This window comes from Oncorhynchus gorbuscha, linkage group LG10 (genome assembly GCF_021184085.1).
Source record: "Oncorhynchus gorbuscha isolate QuinsamMale2020 ecotype Even-year linkage group LG10, OgorEven_v1.0, whole genome shotgun sequence".
NCBI classification, from domain to species: Eukaryota; Metazoa; Chordata; class Actinopteri; order Salmoniformes; family Salmonidae; genus Oncorhynchus; species Oncorhynchus gorbuscha.
The window spans coordinates 42,752,792-42,773,020 of record NC_060182.1 but is presented as its reverse complement, the minus strand read 5'-3'; the positions used below and the strand labels follow the sequence as shown (position 1 = coordinate 42,773,020).

At 42.4% G+C, this 20,229-nt stretch overlaps 1 protein-coding gene across 2 annotated transcripts in view; it reads right to left on the bottom strand.

Moving 5' to 3' along the window:
• Window positions 1-317: 317 nt before the first annotated feature.
• The window catches only part of mapk14a (mitogen-activated protein kinase 14a), a 29,510-nt gene continuing 9,598 nt past the window's right edge, over window positions 318-20,229 (bottom strand). Inside the window, exons 4-12 of one of the 2 annotated variants that reach the window (XM_046366205.1) lie at window positions 17,988-18,099; window positions 17,598-17,627; window positions 15,131-15,178; window positions 14,794-14,908; window positions 14,466-14,537; window positions 10,402-10,481; window positions 8,036-8,114; window positions 1,883-2,056; window positions 318-1,044 (exon numbers count right to left, since the gene is read on the bottom strand). In XM_046366205.1, coding sequence (XP_046222161.1) covers window positions 977-1,044; window positions 1,883-2,056; window positions 8,036-8,114; window positions 10,402-10,481; window positions 14,466-14,537; window positions 14,794-14,908; window positions 15,131-15,178; window positions 17,598-17,627; window positions 17,988-18,099 — 778 coding nt within the window. In that variant the 3' untranslated portion in view covers window positions 318-976. Of the gene's footprint in view, window positions 1,045-1,882; window positions 2,057-8,035; window positions 8,115-9,521; window positions 9,602-10,401; window positions 10,482-14,465; window positions 14,538-14,793; window positions 14,909-15,130; window positions 15,179-17,597; window positions 17,628-17,987; window positions 18,100-20,229 lie in introns of both variants that reach the window. The other variant, XM_046366204.1, reaches the window with a different exon arrangement.

Here is a 20,229-nt window from a genome sequence, read left to right as displayed (position 1 = left end):
TTCTGTGAGCTTGTGTGGCCTACCACTTCGCGGCTGAGCCGTTGTTGCTCCTAGACGTTTCCACTTCACAATAACAGCCCCTTCAGTTGTACCGGGGATGCTCTAGTAGGGCAGAACTTTTACTAACGGACTCGTTGGAAAGGTGGCACCGTCCTATGACAGTGCCACGTTGAAAGTCACTGAGACCTTCACTAAAGCCATTCTACTGCCAATGTTTGTCTATGGAGATTGCATGGCTGTGTGCTTGATTTTATATACCCGTCAGCAACGGGTGTGTCCGCATACACTATATATAAAAAAGTAAGATGCATATCTGTATTCCCAGTCATGCAAAATCCATAGATAAGGGCCTAACGAATTAATTTCAATTGACTGATTTCCTTATATGAACTGTAACTCAGTAAAATCTTTCAAATTGTTGTATGTTGCATTTATATTTTTGATCCGTGTAGTTGAAATATAGGTTTCATCCCAAATGTCACCCTATTTCCTATATAGTAAATAGGGTGCCATTTAAAACATACATATAGACAGAATAATAACAGAAGCATGACATTTTCCAGCAATGGACAAATAATGGTATTAGTGGTTGGTTGTTGCTTGCCTCGGTTTCTGCCTTGAAAATACAATTGTAGTAAATACAGATATTCAGTCCTTGAAAATATCCTTTCCTACATTTTAGTTTTTGCATGTTCCAAGATCTGTTTGTGCTGAATAGCCAACTCCCATGGCCGTGTCATGCCACAACACAGATCTGGGACCAGGCCATTTTAGTTATTTTTCCCTTGCAACACATTTACAAGTCAGATTGGGGGAGAGAGAGAGCGCCAGCTTAAAAAATATAACAAAAGACAAACATTTGTAGGCACTCGGATGATATTGTTTTCCCAAAGGTCGTATGATAAGCGGGAACCTCAAAGTGATATAAAGTTGTAGGGGCTGAGGGGGAGGGGCGTGTAGAAATCACATCTTCCAATCACGATTCCATGTTGTCTCCATCAAAGATAGGTGGCTCAAAATCGCACACCGCCTCATAGGTCAACCCTGTGAGGAGACGAGAGAGAAGAGAGATAAATGTGTGTTGTGGGTGTTTCTGTTCCGTCTGTGGTGTTGGGAACAGAGCAGATAAAAATACATTTTGCAAGATGGACAAAACATTTTGTAGCAGTGTTCTTAAAAAGGAGAAGTTTGCTTTTTTACAACCAAACCTAAACAAAAATGTATGTAAATAGAATGTTATAGAAGGGTCTAAACACCTTTGAGATTTAACTTGTTGTTGAGAAACTTACTGCAACAGTGATTCATTTCCTCGTCATGCAGTAAGTAAGCTCTGAAAAAAACATGAACAAATGCTCCAAAAACACCCAAATACATCCTTTTAGAAACAGAAACACTCTGTATAGTGATGCAGATCTTAATATGTTGTACATATGAAATTGTGTCATTCCGAACTTATTCCACAACGAAATGAAACAATGTGGTGGATAAAGTTCAGAACGGCAATTTCATGTTATCAACATCTTAAGATCTGCATCATTATACTGAGAGCCTTTGTTTCTAAAAGGAGGTACTTGGGTGTATTTGGAGCCTTTGTTGATGTTTTTTTAGAGCCCCATACCGCACAACAAAGAAATGAGTCGCTGGTTGGGGTACTTTTCTCAAAAACAAGTGAAATCGCAAAAAATGATGTGTCTGTACCCTTCTATAACATTCCATTTACATAAAACAGATGGTCCTAAAAAAGCTAAATTATCCTTGAAAGCATTCAGGTATAATGAATGCATTGTGATGCCTTTGCAATGCCTTTGCAATGCACTTGCTGAGCATGTATGACCTCGTTAATAAATCTCATAATGATTCCTGTACATTTAATTCTACATACGTTTCCATTCCTCAATCTCCAGCTCACGGCTCTCAAAGCTCTGGTCGTAGGGGTCAGCCTCAGGCTCGTCATCGGGGTCGTGGTACTGGGAGAAGTAGGGGTGGGCCAGAGCCTCGGCAGCCGTTATCCTCTTATCTGTGTCCAGAACCAACATCTTCTCCAGCAGGTCCACAGCTACAGGCAGAAGAACAACATCAATATGGTCAGTTCAGATTAGGATGAGTGACAGGCATAGGCTGGAAAGGTGTTTTTTTACAGACAGACCATGAATGGAGAGCATAAGGACACCGATAGAACAACGACAGATATTTCAACGGCTATGTAAATGTGAAGCATCCGGGTTGGCGTTTCCACTCACTACCAAGTCACATTTTGATTGGTTCTCATATGCACGCGCAACGTCACCCGCGTATTTACCAGCGCTAGCTGGCTAGTTCTAGTCTTCAAGAACCTAGGAAAACAGCCTCCAATTCTGACAGTGGTTTCCCCGCTAAAGGCTGTGGTGGATGGAGGACCAAATCCACGAGGCAGAAGCCCTGGGTCTCAGAGCATTGGTTGTGGAGGAAGACAAGAATGTGATATGGAATGGTGCATGCGACCTTGTCTTTCGAAAGTCCAGAGAGCTGGTTGGGGAAGACAGGGAGAGATATTTTGGCCTCAGTCCTATAGAACTCCAAAACCGTTGGAATTGTTGTGGATGAAGTCCATATGACCTACATATGGTATGTACAATGACCAAGAACTGTACTTATACGATATAGAATGGCACTGAGATGAATACATGTAATGTTGGAATGTAAAATCATAATGATGCACAAATGTAATGAATAAGAAGTGTTTGCTTGCATGAACTGTTCGCATAATAGGCCTATAAGATATCGAATATTCTAAATAAAGTGATGGAACTGCATCATGAATGACTGGGTGACAGGAAGCATAACTGCCAAAGAGACACTACAAAAAGTACTTTTGGATTAAACCATGGGAACCTCACAACATTTTCTTATACAAGAACTAGCATAGTAATCAAATGTGCTTCAAAATCTTTATATTGTTAAGAATTATACATTTATTCTGAATGAGAATGGGAATTAAGAATTTATAGCCTTTTACAACAGTCAGCGCTAACAATATCTTTCTGTAGAGGTTAGGGCTCAAAATGAAAACCTTTCAGGTGAGTTTCAGCAAGCTTAGAGAAGTGTGTTCCTTGGTGAAAGAAGATGCGATTACTATATATGAGCACATGATGTTCAAAAGTGGCATCGGGCCACATTATTTGAGTGACGGAGTTAAAACATAACCCATGTTGAGAAGGCATCCCTTGTAGCCCATGTCGACTGGCTACTTTACTAGGGGCCATCGCCACTCATAGATAGTGTCTTCAAAGTGAAAATGTAAAAGAATCATCTTTAATAACATGGAATCACTGGTCACTTTAATAATGGAACACCAGTCACTTTAATAACGTTTACATACTGCTTTACTCATTTCATATTGTCATGACTGTCCTGAGGATCCAATGGGTCAGATGAGCTTGGCAATGGACGACAGTAACCAGCCCTTCTCTCACCCACAGACGAGGAGAGAGCTGCTGCCGGGTTGACAGCTCACACCCTATCGTAAATTAAAGGAGGAAATCTAGGGTCTCCCTTTCCAGTATTAACCAAAGGAATGTTCCTTGATCTACACAGTCTTTCCACCGAAACAGTTTCTAAAGCAAATACTGGAACAATATTTCTAACATAAGAACGTGGGGAATGGCCAGAGATGATCTATAGAAAACTAATGTCATATAGGTGGTAATTTTGTGATATCATTAAAAAGGTTCAAAAAGGAAATAATGTAAATTCAAAAGTTTACACTACATGTACGAAGTCGCCGTCCTTAACATTGTATATGAAATATGAAAAACTATTTTTAGGAGCCATAAAATAATTTGTCTCTTATAAACTCAGTAGGGAGCCACACCGAGGTAAGCCTGATGGAACCGTCCTTGTCTCTCAGAGTGCATAAAAGTATTGGTAAAGAAATTAACATGAGACCAGAAAAACGTGAAGCAGTAGCTACACGTTTGAAATGGTTGGAACTTTGAACCTCAACACGAGGTGAAGAAAATAAACTCACCTCCCAGACCAGGAAAGACAGGGAGCTGCAGCCCATGTCTAAAGTGGTCTGAAATATGAATATCAACACGAGGAAGAGGCGAGAAGCTCACCTCTCAGTCAATTTCTGGTACAGCTGATTAGCTGTCCTAAGTATCTAGAAAAGCAAATATATAAGTGGGTGCTCTGTACTACTCTTCTCAAATCACTGTAGTACGTTACTCTCATCACCCAGTGGTAACCATCGACACGGCTGGCTAGCCTATCTTCCAAGGAGCATCTTCCAGAGTGAAACAACAGACGGGAAGGGGGAGAACAGGATTCCTTTTGGACAATCGGAGCCTTACAAGCGTGCCGCTGAAAGGCCAACCCATCACCCTTCCTAAGGAGGGCTGGATCCGACAGAAATAAAACGGTGAACGAAGGCATTCACAAGTAAAAACTTTCATGATTTTACTTTAAACGGGGGCGTTCGTGTGCAAAGTATATGATTACTGTGAGAACAGTTTCTAAAAATGTATCAATGATAGGAGTCTCCTTTTCCCTCTCGAAAAACTTAAAATCAGGTAACAATTAAACAAATTTAGTTGATTAGACAAACAGTCATCAGATTAATGAAAGTAGGGTCACGACAACAGTGTATTTTAGTCAATGCCATTCGGACATCGCTCATCCTAATATTTATAGATTTCTTAATTCCATTTTTAAAAACTTTTAGATGTGTGTATTGTTGTGAAATGTTAGATTGTATATAGTGTATGTACAGTACATTCGGAAAGTATTCAGACCACTTGACTTTTCCCACATTGTTACGTTATAACCTTATTCTAAAACTGATCAAATTAATGTTTTCCTCATCCATCTACACCATACCCCATAATAACAAAGCAAATAGGTTGACAAAAATAAATGCCTTATTTACATAAGTATATAGACCCTTTTCCACGAGTCTCAAAAATTGAGCTGCATCCTGTTTCCTTTTAACGTCCTTGAGATGTTTCTACAATTTGATAGGAGTCCACCTCTGGTAAATTAAATTGATTGGACATCATTTGGAAAGGCACACCCTGTCTATATAAGGTCCCACAGTTGACAGTGCATGTCAGAGCAAAAACCAAGCCATGAGGTCGAAGGAATTGTCCGTAGATCTACCAAACAGGATTGTGTCGAGGCACAGATCTGAGGAAGGGTACCAAAACATTTCTGCAGCATTGAAGGTCACCAAGAACAGAGTGGCCTCCATCATTCTTAAATGGAAGTAGTTTGGAACCGCCGAGACTCGTCCTAAAGCTGGCTGCCGGGCCACACTGAGCAATCGGGAGAGAATGGACTTGGTCAGGGAGGTGACCAAGAACCTGATGGTCACCGACAGAGCTCCAGAGTTCCTCTGTGAAGATGGTAGAACATTCCAGAAAGACAACCATCTCTGCAGCACTCCACCAAATCAGGTCTTTATGGTAGAGTGGCCAGACAGAAGACACTCCTCTGTAAAAGGCACATGACAGCCCACTTGGAGTTTTCCCCAAAAGGCACCTACAGACACTCAAACCATGAGAAACAATATTCTCTGGTCTGATGAAACCAAGATCGAACTCTTTGGCCTGAATGTCAAGCGTCACATCTGGAGGAAATGTGGCACCATCCCAACGGTGAAGCATGCTGTGGGGATGTTTTTCAGAGGCAGGGAGACTTGTCAGGATCGAGGGAAAGAGTAACAGAGCAAAATACAGAGAGATCCTTGATGAAAACCTGCTCCATAACGCTCAGGACCTCAGACTAGGGCAAAGAGTCCCCTTCCAACAGGACAATGACATTAAGCACACAGCCAAGACAGGAGTGGCTTCGGGACAACTCTCTGAATGTCCTTGAGTGGCCCAGCCAGAGCCTGGACTTGAACCCGATCGATCGAACATCTCTGGAAAGACCTGAAAATAGCTGTGCAGTAACGCTCCACATCCAACCTGACAGAGCTTGAGAGGATCTGCAAAGAATGGGAGAAACTCCCCAAATACAGGTGTGCCAAGCTTGTAGCGTCATACCGAAGAAGACTCAAGGCTGTAATAGTTGCCAAAGGTGCTTCAACAAAGTACTGAGTAGAGGGTCTGAATACTTATTTACATGTGATATTTCAGCTCTTAATTTTTTATACATTTGCAAAAATCTCTAAACTTGTTTTCGCTTTGTCATTATGGGGTATTGTGTGTAGATCGATGAAGACTTTTCACACACGACAGTGTCCACTCAGCAGAAGTTAGTGTGCAAAAACAATTCAAGGAGAATGGCAAGAATCATGCAAGCTAACAGGCGGGCCACAAATAGGAAAATAACAGCGCAGTACAACAGTGGTGCCCAGAACAGCATCTCGGAACACACAACTCGTCGATCCTCCATTATTGTTTAAAATCTCCAGTTTGGGAACATTCTGGTTTCCCAGTAGATTACAACGGCAATGGACAGAGTGTTTAAGGATAAAATGTTACCAGTATGTCACCACAGTCAACGAGAATAGCTTATGCAGCTGCCAACACACATATGTTGACACATTTACACCGACATCACCCCACATACCGGAGCAAGACAGAAAAGCAAATTAACTTTCTCCCCACTGCATTCAAGCAGCTGATTCTGACCAGGCCCCCCCAAAAAAATGCACCCTGTATTGCGCTTATGTAACAGCGACAGCCCATCGCATTACACCAGAGTGGGAGAAGTACCATGCTACAGACACACCCCCTTTATGAGTCACAAGTGCCCATCTGGCATTGAAGGAAAGATCCACTAGAATGGCCCTCCAACTAGTAATTACTAGCGGGCAACTCGTCTATCATCCTGAGGAAATTGCTCCCACATGCCTCCGTTGTCACTAAGGAAATTACCTTTAACGGCATTTTTTGCAGTTAAATGCAACAAAACATAATTTCGAAAAAGCAATCCATGCAAATTACATGAATTGATCCAACTGGTATTTGCTGGTAAATTCCCACCTCACACATGGTTATAAATGCATCAGAGTGGAAACTTGAGAGGCCCAAGATAACAATCCTGGCACAACAGAAAATGCGAGGAACATTGTGAATGCTAAACATTGCTTTAAACCAAAAACACAATATGTACCGAAATGTGGGTTTGGTGAACCGTTACACCCAAGAATACATGGGTGATTCACATCATTGCCCTACTATGTCAACAGAGGACATCCAAGAAGAAAAATGAATAACTTCAGTGGGGTAAGGTAATGTAAAGCCTATAAATAGATAACTAGTTTATGTATTATTAAAACATACATTTGATTAGCTAACTGATTTCGTGTTGATAGCAAGCTAGCTAATGTTAGCGATACTAGCTAATAGTGATCATTATTTCCCCCATCACTAGTTACATATAGGGATAATACTTTTGACTATATATAGTATTGTTTTAACAATATCGCAATATAATTTGAGCTAGTTTGCTGTACCTGAGCCAAAACTCCAGGTTGCAGTTCTCTAATGTCATTTGTTTTAGTGTAGAAGGGTTGTTATAACATTTTGAAAATGTTTTCCTACTTCGAAGCTTTGCGTTAGCTAGCTGTGTGTTTGCTTATCCCGGAAGGTCCAACTGGAAGCGGAAGGGCTTGTGCAGTCCTATGTAAAACAATAAGATTATGATTTGTATAATTCAAAACAGTGATATCCAACCAGCGTAATAGAGTGCCGTCTTGAAGTCTGAAGGTACAGCCCCTTCATTATCAACGTTTCGTGCTGAGACATCAAAGCAGCCGATACAGCGTCTCAGGTCAGGAAGACTTTAAGAGCTGGATGTCAGCCAGACTAGTGGAAGTGTAGGAATGCTGTTATATTCAATGTCTCAGTGAAGGAGTGCTGTTACAGGACCAGTTTTGCCTTTTCGATCATACTGAATGAAGATTGTAAGATGCTTTTTGAATATGGCCACAAGAAGTCATCAGGTGGTGACTCCTTTCTTTCATTATCATCACAAATTGATTACATCTTCAGGTCTAACTTATATGTGACCAAGTGTTTTGAGTGTAGGATCATGATTCCAAAATTACCTTGTGGGTTGGCACCGATGAACACGTCAGAAAAATTCCTCTTGGGCATCTGTGGCAAGGAGTTGATGTAGTTCCTCGCCTGTCAACCAACGGGTGTGAAGAGATCGGAAGGAAGAGGTCAATAGAACCCTAACCTAGCGTACCAACAGTAAAATAAACACCTGAGCATAGTTCCCACAACCAGTTTTCAGCAGAAAAGGAAGCTAGGTTGAAGATAGCTTAAAACTGGATGCATCCGGTTGTTGACAACTCCACTAAGGGTGATTAAACACAAGCACAGCTTCATCCCAAATGGCACCCCATTACCTATATAATCCACTACTTTCGACCAGGTCCCATGGGGCTCTGGTCAAAAGTAGTGCACTATGTAGGGAATAGGGAGCCACAAGATGCCCACCTTTATTTTTGGTTAATAGGACCTGTTTCCCAACCCAGACCCTTATTCTGGGCAAAAAAATCATGATCAAGTTGTCTTAATCTTAGTTTGGGAAAGTGGCCACTCATTTTGTATTCAGAAAGTAATAATTATGATTAGCACTAGTTGGTACCATATCAGGCATGTCCCAAATAGCACCCTATTCCCTGGGAATAGGGTGCTATTTGGGACGAGGACAAGGATTAGAGAGGCCCTCCTCAGAAGAAATGTGAGTAGATTTATTCAGAACCATGTTGGTCCTGTCACTTGATCATCACAACATTGGCAAGTGTGGATGAATTATAAGCAACACGGGTTTAATTGCAGATTTGAAAGAAAGCAGTAGGAGAAGAAAGAGTTTTATAACCGAGTAGTGTTTATTTATTTGGTTGCAGTACTTATGTAGCTCTATGTAATGTAGCTACAATATACTCAATCAGATCCAACTTCAAAAAGAGGAACTGCAATTCTGCTATTTTCAGGACCTTCTTCCCTTACCACTCGTCAGTTGAGTGTTTCAATTCAAACCAATTCTGGATCAGGCAAAATGTTTGTTAGTATGCAATGTTAGGTATATTTATGCTTTATAACACTCTTTTGGCAAACCAAACGTTACGAGGCAAGAGAGTAGTTGCTGCTGGACTTGCATTCACGTGCAGCAACCACTCAGTGGTTATAGTAAAGGTGTGTGGGTAGTAGAAAATAGAAACCTTCAACTCAAAAAAAAAAAAAAAAAAAAAAAAGTGGTGACTCCAAATTATCAAATGCAACATGTATTGTATGTTTGTCTACTTCCTGTGGAGGCAAATATCCTCTTAGGAGGTTATAATATTGTGGCCCTGGGCGTGTGGCTCTGCTCTCGGCTAGATGTAACGGAGGTGGTTTGGTCTAATCAGGGTTGGGGTCAATTCGGTCAACTCATATTGCAATTTTCAGTTTACTTCCTGAAATGCCTTTGAATTTACCCCAATCCCGGAGCTAACAGTCTTGTGGCGTGCAGGTTCGAGGACCCAGGTTTGAATCCTGGGTTGGCCCCATAGAGAATGTATTGAATAATTTGGTCCTGCTCACCTCGTGGCTGGGCATCCTGCTTATTAGAGAGGCTGGGGGCGTTCCTGTCAGACGCATTATCTGCTGAAGCTGGTTTATATCTATCAGGTATGGGTCAAGGGTATCAGTACAGACAGCAGTATAGCAGAGACATTAACAAGCAGCTAGTCAGTGGGAGACCTGAAGACTCACGTTAGCACCACAAGCTAATGCATAGCCTAGGCTTTAGCTCAGGGGGCTAAGTCTCCCAGTCAATAGGAGACCTGACTTGTGTTTGCTCCCCAAGCTAATGTCTGGCTCTCTGGCCTAGGCTTTAGCTCAGCGGGCCAACAGACTCCCAGTCAATAGAAGACCTGAAGACTTGCGTTTGCTCCCTGAGCTAAGGCCTGGCTCTCTGGCCTAGGCTTTAGCTCAGCGGTCTAACACAGTTTCCTATAGGAGTTATATGGTATGGCTCAACTCCTAAGAGGCTCTGCAATAAGGTCCCAACTTTGGAGGGGAAGGTAAGAAAATCAAAAAAAGAGGGTAAGATTGTATAGGCGTGTGTAAGGCAGATTGGTAACATGCTTCAGGTTATGGTAGAGAAGAGAATATTTTCAATTAGTCAGGAAAAAGACAAGTTAATCAATCATAGCAGTAAAACCCGAACTTTGAACATAGTATGCTCATTTATGCAAGTGAAGAATCAGTATTCAAATCCAAAACGGGTCTTGCATTTGACCCCATCTCACAAAGAAAGATTTGAGAGGATGAGAACAAACATAGCATGCTTTAAAAATGGTAGTTGGTGTTGTTGAAGATTATAAGAACACACTTCATACATAAAATAAAAAAAGAATCAAATGTTTGCAAATTAAGCAACAAATGACCTTGCAGCATAGTAACTGTGTGTATAACTCACAGACTCTGAAGAGATTTTCATCAAGAGCTCAGGCTCTGGCATCCCGACGAGCAGCATTATTAGCTTCAACTGATCAATGTCTAACAGGTACCACGTGTAAAGGAACAACAGGAGCTGGAAGGGGAGAGGAACCGGCAAGAACTACTGACCTGTCTTCAGGTCAGTATTTGTTGTCTTAAAAGTAACTGAGCTGTGCTTGATTGAGCTAGCCTGGCACACCGGAACCAAGAACAGTCACAAAAACCACCCTGGGACATTGAATAAATCAAATGTAACATACTTGTATAAACTACACTGAGTGTACAAAACATTAAGGACACCTGCTCGTTCCCATGACCGACTGACCAGGTGAAAGCTATGATCCCTTATTGATGTCACTTGTTAAATCCACTTCAATCATTGTAGATGAAGGGGAGAAGACAGATTAAATAAGAATTTTTAAGCCTTGAGACAATTGAGAAATGGATTGTGTATGTGTGCCATTCAGAGGGTGAATGGGCAAGACAAAAGATTTAAGTGCCTTTGAACGGGGTATGGTAGTAACGGATATTAGCCATCCCACTATATCAGGTAAATGGAAAATGACAATGTATAAGCGTGATGTCAGGGAAAGCTGTGTGCGCAAGTTAACGTTTCCAAAAGATAACATCATTACTTTCATCATACGTGTTTGAGCTGTCATGTGCATTAGTAGCACAATTTCTTTCTTATTTACATCTGTTTGTTGACTTTCCATATTAAAATGTTGGTTTTAAGTTTAGCTGACTTTTCTTAGCGGATGTACAATCAATTGTACACTTGCAAACTATATCAAAAACGAGGGCTGAGGGTCTCACGCTGCAAACTTCCCTTGCTTGGCTAATCATTTGGACCAACGACAAAGATGGCCACGGGGATTCCTCCAAGGGCATAAGGCGAGGGTAAGTGGAGGAGGGTGTGTCTTTAATGAGCTTGAAACGCAGTCCTGGTCTGACTTCCTGTGGTGCTCAGAGGCTTGCATATAGCGTTGGAGGGAACGGATTGGACACAGAGGAGATTTGCTCACTCCTCCTCCGCATTCTGGAAAGGAGGGGGGCACTAGGCTGCCAGCTCAATGGATAGTTGATATGGGGTGATAAAAAGGCAAAAAGTCTGGATTGGGCCATAAGGTCACACCTAGGTCGTTTGCCTTCCTTCGTAGATGGAGCAGTGGGAAGTTTGCTCTGAGGCCAACAGGTCCACATGTGCTGTTCCAACCCGCTGCCATATCGTCTTCACTACTCGTGGGTGAAGTCGCCATTCCCCCAGGGCCAGTTTCTATCGTGACAAGAAATCCACCACCTCGTTCACCTTACCTGGGAGATGAATGGCTTGTATTGTCTGATCGTATTAGGACATGTTTGTGTTTTGTGTAGCACCTGCTACGCTAGTTCTTTTGGTTACAACTGGTTCAGGTGGGTGCATGCTATCAGATAATAGCTTCTCATGCTTTCGCCGAAGAGCATTTTAAAATCTGACATGGTGGCTGGATTCACAACGAGTGTAGCTTTAATTGAGTATCCTGCATGTGTGATTTAATGAAAGTTTGAGTTTTATAGCGTTTTATTTGAATTTGGCGCTCTGCATTTCCCGAGGCTATTGGCCGCTTGAGACGCTAGCGTCTCACTATCCCCCCATTGCCCTTGACAATCAATCAATCGTTCTCTGTCGTGGGTGATGTTGGCTTTCGCCGATGGGTCGAGCACTGGTACACACCACCAAGTGCGCTATTTTTCAGATGCTGCCCTTCCCGGAGTTACACAGTAATAGAGTCACTGCTATTAGCTTCACAACTGACATTTGGACCAGCGATGTCAGCCCCATGAGCATGCGGAGTTGACAGCAGAGTGGGTCGACGAGGATTTCGCACTGAGGGAAGTCGTATTGCATGCTCAGGAATGTGCTGGTTGTCATACCGCTGCTGCCATTTCAAAGGAATTTGAGAACATGAATACACTAGCTAGTTCCATTCAAACAACTGAATCGAAATAAGCTCATCGACTGTGCCTGCAGCAGATGTGATACCCTCTGTCATGGCATTGAAACACCTGCTCAACAAAACAGCCGAGACAGGATGTGAACAAGCGATTCGGGGGCACTCTCTCTTTACTGTGTCGCCGCCATGCTAGATGCTACGTACAAGAACCGCTACTTCGATACGGACAAGAAACAGGGTTTATGTTAAATGTTACAAACACAGCTGGACAAGATGGAAACGGACACAGTGACAGTGCGCACAGAGGAAGAGAAGTCACGGACAGACAGACAGAGCTGAAACTTCACTGCTTGACATGTATGATGAACCCTGGTTGAGACTGAAATGACTGAACAAATGAACAACGAAACAGCACAGCAAGTAAGTGAAAGAAATAGGTTTTGATTATGTTTTACTGGTAATGGGGACATACGCAAATACCAACAAAATAACTTTTTGGTCAGTGTAGTGTGTGTAACCTTTATTTAAATAGGCAAGTCAGTTAAGAACAAATTCTTATTTACAATGACAGCCTACACCAGCCAAACCTGGACGTGGCAGGGCCCACTGTGCGCCGCCCTATGGGACTCCAATCACGGCCAGATGTGATACAGTCTGGATTCGAACCAGGGACTGTAGTGACGCCTCTTGCACTGAGATGCAGTGTCTTAGAACACTGCGTCCATGTGTGTGTTAACTATTGAACTGTACTAGAATTTTTAAAAATCGGTCAAAAATGTCATATTGGTGCATCACTAGTAGAGAGCTGTACAGCAACCGCAAAATAATTTCTGGTGAGCCGAGCTACAACCACAGGGCTGAACCGCTATGAGACGCGGTTATCTAGGGAAAGTGACACATTAAATAGTCGAGGGACGCCTAGTGCCCGGTGGCCTCGATAACGAGCATGGTAATTGAGGATATCTTGACACTGTTAGCACCGGAGTATGACGGCCAACACACAATAGCTGGTGGTCAAAGTCAGTACAAGAGAAGGAAGCACGATATCCTCTGCTAAAAGGGATAGGTGGGGGAGAGCTGTCACACAGCCTTAGAGGGCGCATATTTCTGTTGGTAACAGACTGACAATACACACAAATCACACCGAGTTTAGCTTACCCTACCGGGAACTAAGAAGATCCAGAAAAACTGAACAGCAGCTCAGTCAACTTGCACAATACCGCTAAGCTAACTTTGCGAGAAAATAATAATAGACCGTGTGTGGTCTGACCTACGATTTAATATGAACCTCTGGGGCCCGTCCTCCCATGGCGTCACGTCACCGGCGTGACTGTGCTGTTATTATTACTCGACCTGCGTGGAGCGTGCGGGATATAATCCATACTGCCAACCGTATTGACGGTCTGAAAGGTATGAAGTAGGACCAAAGGATAACTTTCCTGATAGCATATATGAAACGTATTTATTAGAACGTTGATGTTTAAAAAGACTTGTCATTTGCTCCAAGGTGCACGAGGCCAGACTTTTCTAGGGTTACTGTGTAAAAGAAGAGGAGGTGGCTGGCATCTGACAGACAATGGAAGCAGGCGTGGACGCCAGAGAAAACAGAGTTTTAGAGACCAAGTTCAGAGAGGTAGAAATGAGTGTGGCCACAGAAACTGACGAACTAGGAGATCCTCTACAATACATGCTGCAGGGAGAGCGGCAGAACAGAGCTGAAAGGAGAAGAAGCACCTGAGGCACCATAGAGGGATTAGTTGTGCAGAGCAAATTAGGAACATAGAAGAGCTTTAGCTTAGAACACAGTTTAGGACACGCACTGTCAGCAATCTTCTGCTACTGTCTGGACCTGCAAAAAGCTGTTCGAAATGCATATGTCAAACAATCACAGCGGCATGATTCTGTGTGCACTCTGGTCCTATCCGATGTGATTCAGCAAGGACATATTATTGTGTGGGAATCTCACCACCACCCAGTAGCACTGTGTCAATGACAGAAACAGTGGTTGAATGGGTAGGCCAGGCATACTCACGAATGGAGTGGGCTTCGGCATAGGTACTCATATTAGACCCATAGTAGGGTAACTGAGGTAAGGGCAATGAAAGGATACGGTCAGTACCGGGAAACAGAGTTCTGCCAGTGAGGAGTTCAGCCATGATGCATCCCACAGACCAAATATCCACTGTAACATATAGGTGATCATTATGTCCATATAACAGATAAAGTAATAACAAATGTCTACTATAACATATAGGAGAAAGATGTTCAGTATGTCCATTTACAGTGTTCTGCAATTATGACATCCACACGGTAGGAACGTTGGCCCAGGATCACAAGTACATCAACAATTTGTAACCTAAAAATGTGTAACTGGTAAATGTGTCTGCAGTGAGCAGATGCAGGCTGTCTAAACCACTCAGAGGCTCTACCGACTGTACCTGTCATGTTGTAGTGCATCCAGTTCAGCATGATCTCTGGTGCCCGGTACCAGCGTGTGGCAACGTAACCCGTCATCTCGTCGTCAGTGTGCCGCGCCAGCCCAAAGTCCAGGATCTGAGGAGGACAGACAAAACAAAACCATGTGGTCCTGGCAAGATGGTTACCCTGAGGAAACTACACAGAAGGCACACACTGTTCTCTCCTTGCAGAAAACGTCACCGCCAATGTTACATCAGATAGTGCATGGTTACTCCCCTCAGGCATACTGAAACTCTTGTCTGGACTATTTATGATGAACCCAGTTTGAATGAGCGGACCTACAATAAACTCCCTTACCTTCAGCTCACAGTCCTCATTCACAGCCAAGTTGCTGGGTTTCAGGTCCTAGAGTGATGGGAGATAAGACATATTACAGCTGAGCTAGCTACATATGACGAGGCCAGATCTGAATGGGCTTTCTCAATTGAGTCTAGATTCGCTAAAACCAAACCACCATGATCTGTAGAAGTGCTTCTGCAGAGCCGTCTACAGTGCTTCTTCAAGACTAATACATCTCTAATTGATCTACTCTAATATTATTCTCAGATCAGTTCTTTCTGAACAGCAGCCCTGAATCACCGACTCAGTCATGATCTAAATCAGAGGTCCTGTTTATGATTTTAATTCCTCTGCCATTTAGGGTGTTTGCTTAAGGATTGAGCCTGGGCCCGAATCCTCTATGTGAAAGTGAAGCAATTAAAACTGGTTTATAAACTGTACCTCCTTCTGACAAGTATGATGGATTTTTTTTTACTGGTCTGAAAGCTCAAGTCACTTGTCCAAAAATAAAATGGTCTGTAACACCATGAGCCAACAAGGTGACTGATAATTGTGTTGTACAATGCAAGGAACCACTTACTGGTCTAATCAGGTATAATCCCATGCCATTGTACCCTTGAGCAAGGCACTAAACCCCCACAAATTAGAATAACTGCACTGTTGGGCTACTATATAAACACGTGGTTAACCCTCCATCTGGATAGCTACTGGGTGTTTTAATCCAGCCCTACTGAAACACCCGAGTCAGCTTATCAAGGTCATGTTGAGCAGCTGACTTTTTACAATGTAGTGTATTAGAGCTGGGTTCAGATAAAAGCCTGCACACCCAGTAGCTCTCCTGGAGGATGTAAAATATTGCAATGTTACAAATACCAACAAAATGCTTCATCTTTATAAAATAATTCCCTCGTTCAATGAATCCGGGATCAAAAGGTAAGACACATCAAAGCAAGGTACCCAACTAAGACATGTTTATCTTTAACCCTGTAAGGATAAAATATTAAAGTTCCAGAAGAGATCTATTGACAGCAGGGCTTGACATTCAGGTACATTTGCCAGTGGCACACCAGGCCAGTACCAAGTCAAAACTACTGGCACGGGCCAGGATCACAAGAAAGTGAGTTATGCACGCGGAATTTCAATCTCGGGTGATTTCATGTTTAATTTGCAGTAGGCAAGTACCTTATATTATAACCAACCACCAAGTCTTATATTTTCACTGATTGTTAGGAAAAATTAAATAAAATCCTCCCCCTTGTTGATGACATACAGCCTAATTAACATACAAAACCGTTTCAACTGTAATATTCCCCTACAGAAATGAGCTCAAAAACATTGATACATCGTCCATATTATCAGGCTGGTGTGCTATTTTAGCAATCGCCCGACGCAGCATAGTGGCTACATGGCTAAAGCGAGGGGATCCCAAATGAATCTAAAAAAACATCTGCATTGTTGGCTAATCATTATCTAGATCAGACTTTAAAATATCATCTAGTCGCTGGTTTAATGTATAAAAGAAAAACTCCCACTGACACTAATAAATTATAGATTTTCACTGTGTTTTTATAAAGTCAGTTTAATTGTGTGAATTTTACAGTGAATATGGGCCTACCGTTTACGCAATCAAATGGACGAGTTTGTTTTTTGTTTTTTGATTTTGTTTTAAATCGTCATACCAGACAATCAGACTAAAACGCTGCCAATTATGCAGTTGAGAAATAAAATTGTACAGCACTGGAAAGCTGGAATCCCGCTCTTTTCAATAATTGCCATCAAAACTGTGATTGTGGACTTTTCCTGAAATTGCATTTAGGGACGTTTGCGCGGTGACTGGGCTTATTATAACATGTCTTTTACACGCAGCAATCAAAGCTGTATGAGGAGTTGCACGCTCTTGACGCCCAACAGTTGATACTCCGCTTCAACTGGGCTGTGTGCGATAAATAAAACAGCTTAGGTAATAAAATAAACAAACTTTTAAAAACAATTATATAGGACTACAGAATATCATTATTACAATATATTTTGCGCCAGCCAAAGCAGTGCCTGTCAATACAAGGCACGAATCCACTCCGATGTGCTCTGCAGAGATTGAGAACAGTACATCGCATGCGGGGGACACTAATAAAAATCTGATGGGATTAATTGTTTGATATTGTGATTGTATTTCTATTTACTTCAATCCATATTCTACTTGTACAACTATATATATATACATCTTTTTACTTGCCCCGGATATGCGCTAATGTAAATCACGGCCCTTGCAACGGCAGGATAGTGGGTTCGATTCCCGGGACCACTTGTACGTAAAATTTATGCACGTATGACTAAGTTTCTTTGGATACAAGAGTCAACTAAATGGCATATATTTCATAATATTATATGAATTAACAAGACACAGCGTCCGTCACAGAGAAGGACTTTTTCCATTGTGGGCTCAATCATAGCAGAGCGGACTGAATTAAAAAGGGAGGAGACTTACTCTGTGAATGATATCTGCTGAGTGGATATACTGAGGAGACAGAGCGAGGGAAAGAAGAGCAAAGGCTTTAGATTACATCAATAATTAGGAGACACAAATCACAAGTTTAAACTGAGAGGTCTGTGGTTCTGAGGTACATCACAACAGGCGAAACCGGGTAAAATGACATTGGTATGACCAGCAACTGGTTTAAATGACATAATTATGACTTAAATTGTATATGTTTGTCTGCTGGGAATGTACACAACATTAGGATGTACACAATACTGTGAATGGCAGTTACTTTCAGTTATTTTGAGTTACTTAAAGCACGATTAAAAAAGTCGAAGTCTGTGGTTTCACCTTTAACCCCAGAGGATCTGTCTGTCTGTATGTGTCTGTGCGTTTCACCTTTAATCCCCGGAGGATCTGGTATATGAGGAACTGCACGTGATCGTCTGTGAGTTTCTGACACTTGACTATGTTGTTGAGGTCTGCCCCCATCAGGTGGGTCACCAGGTACCTGCCAATCAGAACCAGACAGGAGCTCAAACAAAACTACTCCACTGTATACGACATGCATCTGTTTCTCACGTTTCCATATTTCAGCCAGTTGTATGTTGTTCTTGATACCATCTCGTTTTGACACGTCACATCAATGCTAATATGGCCAAAAGTAGCTAGCTAGCGAACCAACAACTGTAGCAATGCTGAAAAGGAAAAATAACCACAAATTGGTGCGAAGTGGCATAAACAATCCAAGTCCAGTGGGTTTGAAAGTATAAACACATTCATGTATGGGCCAAGACATTGAAATACACCGACGCGCATCGGCTTACGCCTTTCATCAGGTCTGACATTAAAGCCATTTTAACTTTGAAACCCCCATTTGTGGTTAGAATTTTTCCGTTTCAATTACAATTCTCCTCTAAGAGCACCTTTAGTTGTTGTGGAATGCCTGAAGCGCTCCTGCTACTTCTTCTCTTCAACTTTAACAATGTATTTGAGAGAAGTGCTTATTGGGAACAACTTGTTTTCAATAAACATTTGCAGACGAAATGCAGCTTACAAGTTAAGCCAACCCCATCCGTTTTTGTCTTGTGGTCTATACATCAAGGGATTTACCACCATGTCAATGTTCTCCCATATGTCTCCACGGAGTCAGCTGATACTGGTTGAGTAGCTGTTCTATCTCCTCGCCCCCTTCCCCACACACACTCCTTTCCTCTGGAAGCCCCAGCTGGGCGAGCCATCAACAAATAATGTCACACACACACACACACACACACACACCCCCATTAAATCCACTTATTTTTGTAATTCAAATCTAATCCCATAGTCGTTTAAACAGCTCCAAATAGTGGTAAGCACTTCTGGAGGGGGAAAAAATATGAGCAAAAACATACGGAGGAGCACGGAGGCTTCACTCTGGTATAGCTAGTTTGCTGTTCCACTGATAGATGAATGCTGCACTGTTCCCACACAGGAGGAACATCTTAAAATAACTCCCTGGTTAAACTGGACTTTTCCTTAGTGCCCTCCTCCTATATTAGCCAACTGTTGGCAAAGACTGATCTGAGACCAAGCTACTTCAACATGACTGAGATCAAAGGCACAAACAGGGAGAGGGGAAGGGGGGACTCCAGCTGAAGGGTTCATGTTGAGGCCTGGAAAATTAGGTATATAAATAGTGAGCTCTCATCCCTGTTAATCCATGGAACTTTCCCACTGTCTCTTCCCCCCTCCCCTGCTCTCCCTCCATCCATCTATCTATCTAGGGGTAAAAGAGGAGCTATGAACAGTCTTTTGAGTCACATTTTTGGAGCTGGGTTAGGGGAAATCACAGCTACAGTACCTGCATACTGGGTTTTTTATGAACAGCAGTTAGAAAACCCCTCCCTGTGCTCCTCTGTTTTGCAGGCATGTGTGCTGTGTACACAGATATGCATGAGAAGAAAATAGCCAAGATCCTAATTAGGCGACTGGTAGATTGTTTTTAGTCAAGCAATATCAAATATATGCAGTGAATTCAAAGTATTGAGACCCCTCGACTTTTCGCATTATGTTACATTACAGTCTTATTCTAAAATGGATTGAAAAAAAGTTTATTCAAAAAGTAAGATTACATTTACATAAGCATCAGACCCTCTACTAAGTACTTTGTTGAAGCACCTTTGGCAACTATTACAGCCTTGAGCCTTTGGCAACTATTACAGCCTTGAGTCTTTTTCGGTATGACGCTACAAGCTTGGCACACCTGTATTTGTGGAGTTTCTGCCCTTCTTTACAGATCCTCTAGTTCTGTCAGGTTGGATGGGGAGCGTCGCTGCACAGCTATTTTCAGGTCTCTCCAGAGACGTTCGATCGGGTTCAAGTCCGGGCCACTCAAGGACATTCAGAGGTTTGCCCATAATCCACTCCTGTGTTGTCTTGGCTGTGTGCTTAGGGTTGTCTTGTTGGAAGCTGAACCTCCGCCCCAGTCTGAGGTCCTGAGCAGGTTTTTATCAAGGCTCTCTGTATTTTGCTATGTTCATCTTTCCCTCAATCCTGACTAGTCTCCCAGACACTGCTGCGGAAAAACATCCCCACAGCATGTTGTTGCAACCACCACGCTTCACCATATGGATGGGGCCACGTTTCCTCCAGATGTGAC